This window comes from Scleropages formosus, chromosome 10 (genome assembly GCF_900964775.1).
Source record: "Scleropages formosus chromosome 10, fSclFor1.1, whole genome shotgun sequence".
NCBI lineage: Eukaryota > Metazoa > Chordata > Actinopteri > Osteoglossiformes > Osteoglossidae > Scleropages > Scleropages formosus.
In genome coordinates, this window is record NC_041815.1 from 25,955,905 (window position 1) to 25,972,353 (window position 16,449).

Genomic DNA, 16,449 nt, shown 5'->3' on the forward strand with positions numbered 1-16,449 from the left:
TTTGCCGGTTTAAAGAAGACAACAAACGGTGATGTTTTTCTGAGAGTTAGCCTGCTAGATGTCATTGCCTGGTTGTTGTTACTGAACGGGTCCGTCTAATTTCCTAGTGAAAATATTCTCCTGCGTGGCTTCAGGCGGTCGTCACGGCTTCGAGGTGGACAATACGCATGCGCCGACTGACACGATTGGCTCCTTCGCCCTACCCCGTCACGTGACTCCGTGGAGTTCTGGTCATGTGACCAAGTATGGAGGCGTCGGCGGAGAGAAGCGTCATTTGGTGAAAACACAGAGGCCGCGGGGAGGGGGGCTGGGAAACGAGAGCGCACAATAAACGGAAGAAACTGGCGGCGGGCAGTGCTCGCGCCCTCGACCTTCTTCGCGCCGCTGTGAAATGAGGCTGACATGGGCGCCAAAGAGTCGAGGATAGGGTTTCTCTCGTACGACGAGGCCGTCCGGAGAGGTGAGTGTGTCAACTTTCTGCCCTCCGTGTCTCGCGTCCGAGGCGCGCCGCGGCGGCGCTCGAGCTGAGCTGAGCTGAGCTGAGGGCCGCACGCGCCGGGAGCCAAAGGGCGGGCTGCACGAGGAGGAGCAGCCGAGAGCATGGACGTCTCAGTCAGTGTGTGTGTAAACGCGAGCAGCCCGGGTCGGGACGGCTCCTCCTGTGTTTACGCGCCACCACCCGGACCGTGTGGCCTTCTGTTCTGCTCCTGCTCTGCTCCTGCTCCTCTGCTACTGCGCCGGCCGCGTGGTCCCACCCGGCTCTGCGCTACAGGCGAACCGTTGTTTCTTCCTGAGGGAACCGCCTGCCTGCCTGCCTGCCTGCCTGGTCGGGTCGCCGCGCTCCACTTTGTGTCATAATGATGCGGGCGCGTTCCTCCTCCTCCGCGTCCCTGTGTAAGTGTCTTTCCACTGACCGCCGCGTTCACGGCTAATGACAGAGAGAGAGTGTCAGAGAACTAGGCACGGCTGTTCTGGCACATTTTCCCACCCTTCCGAGCTGCTAACCAAGACGGCTTAGTTTCTGTTACGACGACGATGGTGCAACCTGATGTGAGGCGAAGTGGCACGAGCCGCTGGAGGATCATGGTGGTCCATCGCGCGAGGAACCAGGCTGATGACTGGTGGTGGTCCAGCTCCATCACTCTGGGTGTGTGCGCAGCGTGTAGGAAATGTGTCCTTCAGCCTGGGCTGTGTGTGTGTTGGCCAGCATTGTGTTGGTCTGGTTGAGCTCCTCCCGCGTGCCGATCTGAACCCGGGCCACGATGGGGTTGTCCTCCCGAAGTCGCGCATCTCGCCGTCTTCCAAAAGTGACAGGTCGGGTCATCGTCATCCGGGGATGGTACTAGGTGAGATCATCCAGAGGCGAAAGGCCGATCATCCTGAGGTGGCGGCTCATATCGAGAGCTGCCGGATCAGATCATCATCCGGATGTGGCCGTTCAGATCATTGCCCAGAGGTGGTTGATGATGGTTATCATCATCTAGAAGTGACCGATCAAACTGTAATCCACAGGTAAGAGGTGACATGATGACCATCTTCCAGAGGTGACGGATCATTTTTCAGAGATGGTTGCTCACATTATCATCCAAAGCTGTTAGATCAGATCATCATCTTGAAGTGACCGGTTGAACTGTAATCCACAGGTGTGAGATGACATGATGATCATCCTCCAGAGGTGATAGATCATTATTCAGAGATGGTTGCTTATATCACCATCCAAAGTTGTTAGATCACATCATCGTTTAGAAGTGGCCAGTCACATCACTATCCAGAGATGGTCACACATATTATTATCCAGAGCTGTTAGATCAAATCACTGTCATTATCTAGAAGTGACTGGTCAAGTTGTAATCCAGAAGTGACAGATCACATGTTGATTGTCATCCAGAGGTGACAGGTCAGCTCATCAACCAGAGCTGTCAGATCAGGTCTGTTAGTTGGAAGTGACATTGTCATATGGTAAAGCTTGTTTTTCTCTTCTCATGCTTTTCCCCCATTTACAGAGTTCTTAATATTGTGAAAATTGTGCTTTTCATAACAACGTATTTAACACACCATTACTCAGGCACAGAACTAGCTGGGGTTTTTTTTGCCTTAGTCCCTAACCTTTTGCTCCAGACATGGTTGTGGTGGTTTGAATGAAAGGAAGGAAATGAAAGGCTTTGACATCATCAAAATTAGCTGTTATTTAATGTCTGCTGACACATATACGTACCTGTTGGCATATTAGTTAACAGAGCGCATTTGTTTAAATTATGAAGGTCTGAAGTGCCAGTGCACATATTCCTTACATTGACATGTAAAGGTTTGTATTCTAAATGTAGCATTGTAGGGTTTTTTGTGTTTTAGTGCAGACTTAATTTTGTGTATGTTGTTATGAATGTGGTATGTTTATTAGCAGTGCGCACTGAAAATGTGGTTTGCTGCACTGACGTTGATGATATTCTGAGTCTGATTCCCCTTTTAAAAAGTTATTCTTGACAGAGGAATACTTTGCTCTCGTACCTACTTAGTATCTATGAGGTCTTGTTCAGAAAGTTTTTGATGTTCAGGGGACTTCCCCCTCAGGGAGTCACCTTCACGTAAGCAATGTTTTCCCCCCCCCCGTATTTTCTATTCTATCCCTGGTCCTTGATGACAGCAGTAGTGATGTCACAGCAAAAACAACACTGGGTTTTTTGTGCCTTTTTTTGTTTTTTTTTTTTTTTTTTTTTGAAACACTTCCCTCCTGAGGGTGAGTTTCTGTTTCATCGTCTCAGACGTCAGAACGCTGACACTGTTCTGGGAAAGGGCTTCGTCTTTGAGACGTGACATGCTGGACCTGTGTGGAACAGGCGGGCCGGGTGTGTGGATGGTGTAGGAAGCGGGTGCAGCTACCACCTGTGAACATGGTTAGGTGTCAGTTCATGGATGTTGGACCAGCATCTTTGATTCCAGTTGCAGCAGCGTCAGCAAGTCTTATTTGCCCTCTGCTGATGGCGAAAGTATATTCACCCTTTGCTTTGCATTAAGAATATTTGTTTACCCTGCTCTTTGCTTGGTACTCATTTCAGGAATTCACCCAGATGGGCATTTTGAGTCACTGTTTCAGAGGTTTTAAAAGAAAATACAACACTTTTTTTGGGTGGGTTGTTTTTTAAAACCATGGTACGTACTTGACCTTTCAGTGCCAGACATGCATTTTTTCCTTTTGCCCATCATGGATATCTTGGGAAACTTTTACAATTTCTGAGATGCCTTATTTATGTTCTGTCCAAACCTATAATTCATGTAGTCTGTCAAAACACTAAGATTTAGGTTAAGCACGTGCTGTGGTGCAGCGGCGCAGCTCCTGCTGTAGTTCTTCAGGCTGCGGTTGGCGAAAGGTTTTGGAGGAGCAGGCCACCTCGCGCTCGTGGCTGGTCACTGAGACCATTGCGTGTTTGGTAGCAGAAAAACCCAACACAAGTCCAAACCCCACCGCCTCCACCGGCAGAACCACATAATCGGACTCATTGTTCTCACCCTTCACTCGCAGGGCAGTGGCACTTTCCTCGCTCCCTGTTATCGGTTCATGGTGTATTGGAATACAAATACATTACGTCACATTGTCACAATACCGGCAGTGTCAACAGTATCTGAACCGCTTTGTCTCTCATTTGGGCCTTCATCTGCTTATCACTGCTTTGTTTGTTTGTGTCCCCAGTAGAGCAGAGCCTGAGCAATATAAATGTATGTGTTATAAATCCACTGTTATACTCACAGTAATGAGTTTACCTTCTCCTTGCCAAATACAGTAATTATGAATTAGTTGGTAATCACCTGTCAGATTAAAGTTGGGCTTTAACAACTAATAAATGTCAGAATGAAAAGGTAAACATTTATTATAATCATATAGCGATTTGAGATTTCTTTTGTAGGAGTTGGTCTCAGGTTTACTTTGCTTAGACAGTGAGCTTAAATGTGGCCTGTAAATTAATTTCTGAATCTGTTTTTATATAAAGCTTAAGCTTTGTCAACATGAGTGAAGATGAATGAGCTGTGACTTATGAGGAGGGAGGGAAGTGACATAAGTAGGGCAAAATTCTGCATGGATATTTATTTATAATGCTTGAAGGCTGTGGCATGCATTTTTTCTTTCATTTTTGTCATTATCGCAGCTCTTTGATTTCGCTGGAAACTTAGTTTATGGTGCAGTTAGCACGTGCATACACATCTGCACATGTGTTTTGGTCTGTCTTTCTCCATTCCCTTCTAAGCAACAGTCTCAGTGACAGCAGTTGGAAGATGCCAGCACTCTGAAAATAATCTCTTTTAAAATTCTTAAATAAAATCAGGTGTAAGCAAAAGAACAATGCCGGTATCAGTGGTATGTCTTCAGACTGGATAGCTGTCACTCTCCCAGCTGCTTCATTAGGATGTGACACTCGCTGCACGGGAGTGTACAGATGGCGGCACACTGCTTTGCATCTCTTTGCATTCTGCCGGGTCTGCGGTGCATCGCACCAGTGGCAATTTACAGAGGCATGCTATGAAATGGCTTTCAGCATGTGTTTCATCAGATCATTAATGGCAGGTTTAATTATGAATTCCTGCGAAAACCTGATGACTGTGATTATTGTGCAATGTTTGATCTGTATGGATGTGCACAATACAATCTGTAGTGGAGGATTTCAGACTAGTACTTCAGATTTAAGACCTACAAGCTTATTTATAAGACTTTTGCATACACAAAACAGAATTTTGTGATTTAGTTTTCCATCTGCTACTTATTTAGCCACATAAGGTGTTCCAGAAAGTCAGCTCCACCATTGCAGTGAAGACTCCCTTTTTTTTTATCAGTTCTCTTTTCCCACATGGTGTTGGAAACTTGTTTCCTTGTGCTACCTTTCTTAAGTAATCGGTTGTGTTGCTCCATACATCATGCCGTTTCACGCGCCACGTCTGTGTTTGAAGTAAAAACACTGTTCATCCGTTTGCCTTTAATGACTGGGAGTGGGGGTGGAGGTGCAGGTTTTCTCTTCCCACATTTCCTCAACTGCTTATAAGACAGCGAGGGCAAATGGTGGCACAGCGGAGTAGCACTGCTCTTTCACAGCGCCTGGGTGGTGCGAGAGGACGTGGGTTCAGTCCCCACTCAGTCTGTGTGTAGTTTGCGTGTTCTTCTCATGTTTGCGTGGGTTTCCTCTGGGTGCTCCGATTTCCTCCCACAGTCCAAAGACATGCTGTCCGTGTTCCCCCATAGTGTGTGAGTGACACAGAGAGAGTGTGTGTTCCACTGATGTATGGATGAGTGACCCTTTGTAAGTAGCGTATCTAGCAGTGTAAGTCACCTTGGTGAATAAGGTGTGTGGGCTGATAACACTATATAGAGTTCATTGATAGTTGGTTTGGAGAAAAGCCTCTGCTACATAAATGTAATGTAAAGTGCGTATTGCATTATCTTATTAATATTATTAACCATTATCTGGCTGGGCCATTTGTGCAAGATGATTTACAGTGTTGAGCAATTATTTCCCCATTTATGTAGCAGGCTGTTCTTACATTATCAACTGAAGGTAATATAAGGTGTCTTGATCAGCATGAGAAGGGTTTGAAGTGAGGGGCCTTCACATGACAAGGCAGCAGTTATAACCACTATGTCAGTTGTTGCCCTACTTTTTTGGCATCATTAGTAACAGAACATTGTAACCTAAACATTGTTCAAGCATCTACACCCTACTGTCCTGAACACAGTAAAGTGGTTTTGCCTTTTTTCTTGTCTGTGTCTAACAGCCCTGTTTTTCACTGTTCTATTAAAGTGGTACTTTGTTGTAAAACTAGTAAACAATTGACAATCTCTCAGCATTTTTCCTCCCCTCCCTCCCTCCTGCATAATGAGGCATGGTTGTATAAAATTATGCAATCCACATGTGGTTTTTTTCTTCATGATTGTCTGCTTTGCCTAAGGAGACATCCTATGTCCAGCGAATCTGGCCAATGTCACACACTTATCAGCTGAGGGATATCCTGCAGTGCTCTGGGACACATTCTGTTTCCTCCAGACACAGAAACATCTGCCTCTATATCAGACATGCACAGCACTCTGACGTGGAGCGCTTCCACCAGTCTCCCAGTGCCCACTTTTTTTTGTCTTGCATTATATTTAAATCTTTTTCAGCACCTTTACATCTAGCTTACATCCTGAAGCTGAAGTGTTTCTGTTCCCTCTGTTGTAATCACTAATCCAGAAGGGTTAATTTTCTTCACACACTCACAGGTTGATGATTGACTTCAGTGGTTTCAGCTGCTCTAGTTTATTTTGTGCTTTTCTTCGGTAGCGGCCATTCTAATTGATGAATGGCTCTCCTCATTGGAAAGTGCACACTGGCAAAAAGGAACATAAGGGAGGTGTGTTAGTCGGGCCCATACATGTGTTGTCAGATCGCTTGTGCGTGCAATTTCCCTACCTGTCTCCAGCTCTGTGATGAGGAGTCGGAACTTGTGCTCAGTGGAGTAACCACCAGCCATCGTCTACTCAGCTGTCCAGGACAGCCGGCCAGGGTCAGGCAAGTCCAGCGCTGGAGCGACTAAATTTGACAGGCTCGTTTACCTTCTGGAAAAATGGATTCAACAATGGGCAGGAAAGCACGAGAGTTTGCAGCCATTTTCATATGCACGCTGTCCAGCTTGTGTGACTGAAGACTCAGCAGAGCCCAGTGTGCAGGTCACGTGCTGTGAAAAGGCTCCATGGTTCACCCTGTAGTCCAGGAAGAAGCCCCCCGTTACACAGTGCCACTTTGCTTGACACTAACCTGTTTGTTGAGTTCCTCTCCATGGTCCACCCTGCTGTTTTAGCTGTGTTCTTAACTTGTTTTGAGTAGCCTGTGAAACCCCTGTCACCCGTCTATTATTTTGGGTAATCTGTAAAAGTTTGTGAGTGTTCGGCATGAATTCTCTTGTTACGGTAAAATCAAATTCATCTCCAGCTGGTGCTGTAGCTTAGGGTTGCAATTTTTTTCATTAGCGCATGTTTCCCCTGATCCTGCTGTGACTGGGGGAGGTGTGGCAGGGTATAGCTGCTGGCTGTTTGCAGGGGGAGTCTGGGTAGGCAGTAGATGTGCAGAGCAGCCAGCTGTCTGAGGTATGGATGAGATATGGGCTGAACAGTGTTATTCCGGTGTGGAAGGGCAGGCAAAAAGCTGTTTAAGCTAACATAGTGGGGTGGGTGTATAGAGGGGGGATGCTTCTGCCCCCCTCCCCCCTTCATTACAACTCTGTTTGTGGAAGGAAGGTGGTTAATTCATGGCTGTACAGTGTGTTTGGTTAGATAAGCCGTACTCATGGTTTTTCATGTATACCCCTTACATCAGTTTCTACATCTGTTGAGTGCTTTTAAAACAAGTTGGAGGGGCACCGTGAACTGGGAAAAATAAATCCACAAATGGCAATTGTTCAGGTTTGTTCATATTCCTTCATTCTTAAAAAGTGTCATGTTCTTCCCCCACCAGTCACTGATGTCGAGCTTAAGCGGTTGAAAGATGCCTTCAAGAGGACAAGCGGACTGTCCTACTACATGAACCAGCAGTGCTTCTTCAGGGAGGTACTGGGAGATGGTGTGCCGCCCAAGGTCGCAGAGGTGAGTCCGGCCTCGAAACGGGTGTTGGGGGGGGGGGGGGGGCACGTGGTTTCTTCTGCACCCTTCTATGAATTTCAGGAAGTCTTAGAACAGACTCGGGCATGTTAAAGCAAGGCACTTAAGCACTGGCCCCTCCCACCACTCGTACAAAATGTGGGATTGTGGTTACATCTGCATGGCTGCAAGCAGGAATTCCATAATCACACTACAGCTCGAGCCATGCATTTCCTCACTGTTGTGGAAAGAACGCCCCCCCCAAATGAACAACGCGATGCTGTGTCATATCCTTTCACTGAAACCAAAACATAGATCCCGATTCCCTCCCATTGCAGGAATATGTTCTCAAGTGAGCTTGAGTCTACGGTCCAAATGACCGCGTTTCTTTATGGGGCTGAGCTCTGTGAGAAACCAGGACACCTGTTCACTCTGTGCTTTGCGATCCCTGTGTAATTACATAAGAACCTGTTGGGGTCTCATTACCAGTTATGGAATTTTTGCCAGATGTTGTTTAAAAATATTTTGAAACATTTGTGATTTATAATTGTTCATATTGTTGCACATTACATTCTAGCTCATTCGTAAAAGCACCTTGAGGCTGTAATTTGTAGCATCTTTGAGTAAACAGAAAAATACTTGGAGCAGAAACATTTCATCTCCTTAAATAATATTTACAGTGTAAACAACTTAAAACTTTGTGAAACATGGATGCTAGAGATAAATTCAGAAGTATGGCCTGATATTAACTTGGTTTTCCCTGATCAGAGCGCTAGTGCTTTTGCTTTTCAGTTGTTAGGTGTGTGTGTGTGTGTGTGTGTGTGTGTGTGTGTGTGTGTGTGTGTGTGTGTGTGTGTGTGTGTTAAGCCTTAAATTGAATGAGGTGCAACTTGCAAAACAGACATTGGGAAATTTAAGGGATTGGCTTGCAATGCCAACACAAAGAAGTGCATGCATCTCACATTTGATTCCACACCGTGTTTGTGCTTGTCACTTAATTACAAGTGGATTCCCGTGTAAACTTCCAGAATAATGCACCAGTGTGTTTTGCAATGTTTATAAGTTAGCGACGGTAGGGACATCTGCCAAAAGGATAAATAAATAAATAATCACGCTACACAGAAGAGTTCATTACACCCTAAGGATGTTCTGCTGTCTTCTGCGGTCGCCATGGAACCCGGAGACAACCAGCTGTGCTGCTTCATATTTTATGCGACTATAGAATTTAAGCAGCAAACAATGAATGGCTTCAAAGCTGGCATTGCTTAATTTGTCTGTGTTGGGTGGAAAAAGTAGATCAATCCCATAGGTTTAAAATCTGGGCCTAATTTGCTTTTTGGGTTTATTCGGATTTGAATTTTACAGTATGTTTCTGCTGGAGGACGTGAAGCATTTTCAAAGCTAATGATGATCCTCGTTAGAACAGTGGGTTCTGCTTTTGGAGAGATACAAAGGCCCACCACAAATGGATCCTGCACTTTTTTTTTTTTCTTTTTTTTTTTAAAGCCGCATCCATAAACATTCGGAAGATTAAATTGCTACTATTGTAGCTCATCATTTGATGCGAAAATCCCGCAGATTGTTGTATTAACATCAGTAGGAAAACTTGAGGGAGAAACTCGAGGAGGAAACTTTTTGTCTCTTGGTGGTTTGTTATAATGAACAGCAGAATTGTGCATCTTTCTTTATCTTCTCTGGCAGTACAGGGGGGCCAGTACAATTTCGACAAAACCTTTTGTAGGCTACTTTTCCCCATTCATTGCTCAGCTGAACCGTTTGATCGGTTTGATGTTTGCTTGGACATCATGCAGGATAGTTGCTGCATCCATCCAGTCCAAACTTGGTCTCTTTTGAAGGACATGCATCAGGTGATGGTTGCGATTGAGTTAATCTAAAAGGCTTTTTCAGCTGTAGCAGAGAACCTATCCCTGTCTGACGTTCCCCTGACTGCTTCCATTGGGTTTGGAGGATGGACTCACTGCTTTTTGCTGTTCCGGCTTGAGTTTATTTGATCCATATCTCCTTTATTTGAAATGCAGAAGATGGAAAGTTTGCATACTGTTGCAGCTCCTTACGAAGATACTGAATTACCCTTGATCTTTGGAGTAGTTTAGATTATTTACTATTTTGGTTGATGTTTCCAATCTGTAGAAATCGGCAAACTTTAGTTTTCAGCTAAGTAAATGTTGTTTACAAAAAAGTAGAAAAGCTATTTATGTATCCAAAGGGTATTGCTTTCCATGTCAGTTTATGTGTGTTTGCAAAGACCATATGCATGGAAAAAATATTAAATTTTTATATATATATATATATATATATATATTTCCAATGCTGAAAATTTGCAGACTTGATTCTCTTATGTAATATCTAGAGAGGGTGAACCCAACCACAGACAAAAGATGATTTGCGATTTTTATTTTTATCTAGCTTATGTCGAAGATTCTGAGATATGCAGCATCAAAGTACATCTCCTGGCAAGTTTGCTATCTGGGCATGCAGTGATTTTGACTCAAGGCAAGTTATATTGTCCTGTAATAAAAAAGACCGCTGTCGTGTTGGCTATAATTAAAATGCCTTTCATCGTGGATGTACAGCGAGTCCGAAGTCGCATGGAGAGGGTATACATAAGCAAAGGGAGGCAGTTATATTTTTGGCTCCTAGTTTCCAGCAACAGAGGTTGAGAAGAAGCCAAAATGTTGCACGCCAAACATTGCAGGATTGTTTAATTGTGGAGTGCAGCGTGGTGGGGAGAGCGAAGGACCTGGATTCCCTATTGTTGTGTTGATGTTGTTGAACCGGCTCAACCATTGTGAGGGACAAACACACATTTCCCACCAGGCACAGTGAAGCTCAAGTGTGTCTGTAGGTCAGGTGGAACAGCACCGCCCATGTTTGCTACACACGTGCATAAGTACAATGTGTGATACGTGCGCACCCTTCCATGTACAGAATGTGACACATAAATACAAAGCGGAGCACACGCAAATGTACAACACACTCAAGTGTCTTTGTGCAGAATGTGACCCGTGTGTGTTTGTGAGGCCCCTGGAGACAGATGAGTGGGGCTGGCAGCCCTTTGAGTGATGGGTGTGTCTGTGGTCCTAATGTTAATCTCGTAGCTCTTGCCATAGTTTGACATATCATCCTGTGTTCATCATAGGACCCTGACATGAAGGGCCACCTGAATGGTTCCCCAGATGCTCAATCAGAGCAATTAATTGGCCTTAGGAGCTGAAGCAGCTCAACAAAAGTCCCATCCAGAGCAGCTCATCTTGCTTACATAGTATGCTTTCATAAGTTTATGGAGCTGGCTCCTGAAGTTCATTTAGGTGAATAACTTTACTCGTGCACAGCCATACTTGCATCTTTCGTGGGTTTGCACTGGGGGATTTCTAACTAAGTGCTGCTTTTATGCTCACTTTTGAAGAAAAGAACCGGTTTATCTCCTGAGCAAGCAGGAAAGAGTAGGAAAAAAAATCCTGAAAATTCCTCACTGCCACAGCCTTGAAGGAACGGGTGACAGCAGGTTGTCTGGGCACTCTCTGGCCCTTCCTGTCAACACCCAAGAGAGTGTGCATCACAGAGAAAGGCTGTAAATCCATTCAAGAGCCTGTTTCTGACTTTGACGTGTCGTTGACAGTCACAAGTAATGCATGGAAGGGGTGACCTTCAGCCAGTTCCATCCAGTCCCATGTTATACAGAGAGCAAGGAAAGGCGCAGGCCAAGGCAAGGTAATGGGACGCAGTGCGAGTATTTAATGGTAACAGCATCTGGACCCAAGAGAACAACTCTGGATTACGTCTGCATCCAGGATAACTGACTACATTCTTCATGCAAGAGAGGATCTCATTGGAAATGACAGCAGTGCGGGGGAGGGAAATTGCACCTGCCACCATAGAACAACTGTGATCAATCCCCACCTTCAACCATTATTTTATTCCAGAGCATCCTTGAGTAATTGTCATTTTCATACCAGGGCTTCAGCATCAATGCCAGGACTCCGTAGCAGTCCCTTAACAATCTGCGCTGAGGTGCGGATGCACTGTGCTCAAGGGGCCTGCAGAAGTCAGTGGAAAAATCCTTATCAGCCGTGTCCAGTTGTGCAACAAGGAGAATGGATAATGTTGACTGACAATTAAGGGCTCCATGCAGGCTCTGCCTGTCTGCATGTTACAAGCTTGCTTACTCATTCCCTTGTCTAAGAAATACTGTGATTATAAGCACACCCACTGAGATAAGCTTACCTCTCCATCAGTAATGTTTGAATAAGCATGCACATGTTTCCTCTTTTCTCTCAGGCACAATGCTTAATGTTAAATTTAGTGATGCCCATGCCTGTCGAGTTTCCTGTATGTTGACGCAAACGTGTTGTAACGCCCCCTTCCCGTCCCTCTCTCTAGGTGATCTATAATTCGTTCGGTGGCACTTCCAAAGGGCTACACTTCAACAACCTCATTGTGGGTCTAGTTCTGCTGACAAGGGGACGAGATGAGGAGAAAGCCAAATGTAAGTCGCATCTCAGCTGACTGTGCCTTTAGTGTGTCTTCTCATAACAGCTGCAGTCTTGGTGATTCTTGCTGATTTATACTTGTTTTTTTTTTTTTTTTTTTTGTCTCTCGAGCCCTCGCTATACATATGTGGGTATATTTGCACTTTTTTGCTGTACTGTGCCTAAATGTATGCTTCTGTGACCTTATGCTGGTCATAAATTCAGTTTAAAAAAAAATGTTTAGTCTTCTCAGGATAAATATACTTATGTGCATTTATTATTGCACCACAATTTACACTTCTATTTATGTTCTCATTTTTGGCAGTCCAATTTTAAATATAATGTGAGAATAATAATTGCTAATTTTTTTGTGTCATTTTGAAGTGTATGTTTTTGTGTATTGGACCTCATTGCAGTGATGACGCGTGAGATGGTGTTAAAATAAGATATATTTAGAATCGGTTTGCTTTCAAGTTTGCAGACACAATAACAGCTCTTTTTACCGTCTGATGCAAGCTTTTTCTACCTTGACATATTAGACCACGATGACTGGGGCTGATGCAGATCAGCGCTGAGTCATACTTTTTTGGTACTTCTTTTTTTTATAAGCCTGGGAGCTGGACTGCAAAAGCGACTGTAGATATTTTCAGGTTATCCATTGTGCACCTTGTTTTGCAGATATCTTCAGCCTTTTCGCCAACGAGTCAGGCAGCTATGCCACGCGGGAAGACATGGAGAGTATGCTGCGGGCTGTGGACGGTGAAGTCCCGCCTTGCCTCAGGAAATGCTTCACTGAGGTCAGCTGCTTATCAAGACAAATTACAGTTAAAATAATTTTAAGACTTGTGGAACATCCCCAGCAGCATATGACATACATTTTTCAAATCAAATTTTAATTGTTGTTTGAGAGCATTGAAATTATGAATAAGTACTTATTCATGCTTTCATTGAAAATCAGGAACCAGAATCTATAACTACACCTAATTTAATTATAAGAATTCTAATATTGACCAAGTTAGATTGCTAAGTTTTTAAAAAAAAAAAAAATTATCCAACAGTAGATTTTCCAAGCTATTTGTGAAAAGTGTTGTGGAGTGCCTTCTAGCGCTTGCATTTTCCTCGGGCTGTGAAATTGCACATGCCTTTCCCGGGTAGCCTAATTTGTTGATGGATTCCCCATAACTGGATTAGTGAGTGCTTTTCAATTTTAAATCGGATCTCTGGCCAGGAGGCCAGTGCGCACACGTTCAGGAGTCCTTGTGTCTGTTTTTATCTCTTGCTCCAGTTCTCCACCCACAGTGGTTTCTGTCCAAACGGCGGTCACACATCTTTATAATTATACTGTAAGGTTGCCAGAGGATAGCCAAAACATCGCCATTTTTTTCTTCTGTATTGTGCCCCATTGGGTGTCAACAGAGCCAGCTGATTTCAGTCGGACTTCATCACTGACTTGTTTTCCACTAGTCCCCACTTCAGTCCGTGACTTTCTCAAGAAGACATTTTCACTCCTTCGCGGGTATCAGGGCAGCCACGTTTGTACTTATTCCCTTCTTGTTTAACACCTGTTTGCTGCATTCCGTCATTTTGTCTAACTATGCATGTACCTCTAGTTTCTCCTCGCTATTTACATGTGGTTGTTGTCACCGGCATGTTTACCAAAGGTTCTATTTGATCCCTCTCAGAAGCCAAAGTGAGCCTCAGTCTTCTCTGTTATGTCAACTGCAATGAGACAAGCTAACGTGTACATTTGTCCACAGTTTTTCAGTTCCCCAAGTTGCGTATTCTCATGTTAATATTCTTTGTTCCTGCGTGTCTCCTAGGGAGAGAAAGTCAATTACGAGAAGTTTAAGACCTGGCTCCTGCAGAACAAAGACGCTTTCACCTTCTCGCGCTGGCTGCTCTCTGGAGGCGTGTGTGTCACACTGACAGACGACAGCGACACACCCACCTTCTACCAGACCCTGGCCGGAGTCACACACTGTGAGTGTCCTACAATACATTAAACTGCTCCCCCTGGTGTCCCCATGATGCAAAATGCAAGCAACTAAAGACAGACCTGTGTTAGCTGAAAGGGTGTGTGTGTGTTTTACTCTATTAAATGAATCCTCATTCCACCCTAGTGAAAAAATGTTTCCTCAGGGTTTGCAAAATAAGGTCACACCCATATGCAACTGCATGCACACTCACACTTGATTAGTTCTTGTTTGTAAAATGCTGAAATGTTGTCATGCCATCAGATGTTGAAATTCTAAGCTGGGTTTTTTCCATTATCATATACGTTGGAATATGTGTGCAGTGGTCTCACTGACAGCAAGCTGATAACTGGCACCTTGACCCCAGAGCTGTCCTTGTCTTAGTGCTGCAAAGGTCTGTTCTAGTGGTCTCTTTCCACCAGACATCATGCTGTCGAGGTCATTTAATTTGACAAGACTCATGTAGACAGGTCTTATATGCTCTCACATTTTCACAGCTGTCTCATTCCTTGGTGACAAAGCAGGAATCAGTAGGTTCAGCCTCTGCTCTGCTGAGTTTTGCGAGAACCACATGAATGCCATGGTCAGATGCAGGGACTGCGTTAGATGTGTTGGTTACCATTAGCCTCTGGAAACACCACAGGGTGGGATCATTTTCTTTATTATGCAACTAAAACTATCATTGCAGTAATTAAGGGATTGTGAATGCACATGTTCTGTCACCAGGGCTGCTTTAACCCAATTTTCATGGCTGTTGATTCATTGCTTGTGTGACTGGTTTGCATCAGTGATGATCAGAATTGGAAAGGTTCGTGTTCTGTTTGTTTTTTACCGTTAACATGCAGTCCCATTTTCCCTTGCATCATTTACACAGCGTCTCTGTCTGAATATGCCCCTGGTCTCTGCTCCTTAGTCACCAACGTTGTATGTTAGCAGTTGTGCGGTTTTCAAATCCTTTTCACAGACCTCTTGTCTTACTTGTTTTGATGAGCTAAGGAGCAATTAATGTTAACTAATTTTAATTAAAGCAATTAGAAGTCAAACTAATGCTTTGTAGGCTGTGATGATCCCTGATAATAATAGGCTATGATAGCCTGCTGATTATCATGGGATATCTGAAAGATGTGAAAACTCCAGGTCGATCTGGAGTTTCATGGGCTTGTGTTTCCTGAGGTCAGCTTTGGACCTAGCAGGATCACACTGATCCACTCTGCTTTTTCAGCTCACTGGACCATTTTTATTAAGATAGTGAGACATCCTGTTATGCAAATCTCTAATGTGGTCCAGGTAAATTTAGACTGCGTTTGCTTGCCAGTCGAGGACAGAGGTCAGAAAATCTTAGCCAGTTCCCTATCCCTGGCCAATCAGAGGAGAAACCAAGAGAAGGCAAATAATCTTCTGCCCTGTTACCTGATTATCTTCTTAACCCAGCAGGCTGTATGTGTTTCTGTGTGTGTTTGCTGTGGGTCTGAAGTGTGTGCGCTGTGCATGGCCCTTCCAGAATATTACTGACACAGAGGCACACATACCAAGAATGGTACGGTAGCGAAAAACCCTGGCAGCACAACAAGCATTGGCAAAAATTTTATTTTTTTTTTTCTTCCTTTTTTTGGTCTTCACCCTGTACAATGTAACTCAGCAGCTCATGTGGGATTTACTATGGTACCCACCACACCTTTCAGCAGGAGCCCTGACATGTGTTCTGGAATATGGTATGGTTCTTCTGTTGCCACTCTGACAAAATTGCACCTCTAGGTAGGTACCAGGTTCTGGTTTGGGTTTTGGGGGTCTAGCATAGATAAAGTCACTGCTTGTACGGTTGAGAACAGCTGTTCCACAGCAGTCATGAGGGTGGCTGGCAATGGATGTTTTGGGTGTTTCCCTACAGCTGTTTTATAACATCCTGTATGCAAGTGCCCACTGTGTTTACATAATCCTGCTGGTTCTTATCATTGTTCTCTCATTACTTTGTCCATCTCACATGTGGATATTGCTGATGCCAGTATGAAGAGATGGTTTCACTGTAAATTCCCTCCACGGTATCCCTAAAGTACAAACGTCTTTTTAATGACTATGGTAGAAAGACTTAAATCACACAGTATCACTCTGTTTGTACCTAGTATTATTACATACCCTGAAGCAATTCTCTATTCTGTATGCTACTGGTGAATTACTTCAATGGCAGCTCCTGACCCAAGGCAAGATTTATATGTTTAGTGCCTCCCCCCTCAGGCATACTTGAACAGAATGAAAACAGGTTTATGGTTGCCCTTCACACTCTAATGCACGGTCAGATTGCCATTCATTGTACCTTGTCCCTATTGATTTCAAAAGCTGGAGTTTATTATCTGTGATCGGAATTATTGTTCATATTCTAACAAAAGCTTTGCACGCT

At 44.2% G+C, this 16,449-nt stretch overlaps 1 protein-coding gene across 2 annotated transcripts in view; it reads left to right on the plus strand.

The window, feature by feature from the left end:
- Positions 1 to 241: 241 nt before the first annotated feature.
- usp32 (ubiquitin specific peptidase 32) overlaps positions 242 to 16,449 on the plus strand; it is a 30,349-nt gene continuing 14,141 nt past the window's right edge. For both annotated transcript variants that reach the window (XM_018748881.2, XM_018748882.2), the window contains exons 1-5: positions 242 to 460; positions 7,470 to 7,597; positions 11,993 to 12,098; positions 12,760 to 12,878; positions 13,902 to 14,061. In XM_018748881.2, the coding sequence (XP_018604397.2) occupies positions 403 to 460; positions 7,470 to 7,597; positions 11,993 to 12,098; positions 12,760 to 12,878; positions 13,902 to 14,061 (571 nt within the window). In that variant the 5' untranslated portion in view covers positions 242 to 402. The remainder of the gene's footprint in view (positions 461 to 7,469; positions 7,598 to 11,992; positions 12,099 to 12,759; positions 12,879 to 13,901; positions 14,062 to 16,449) is intronic.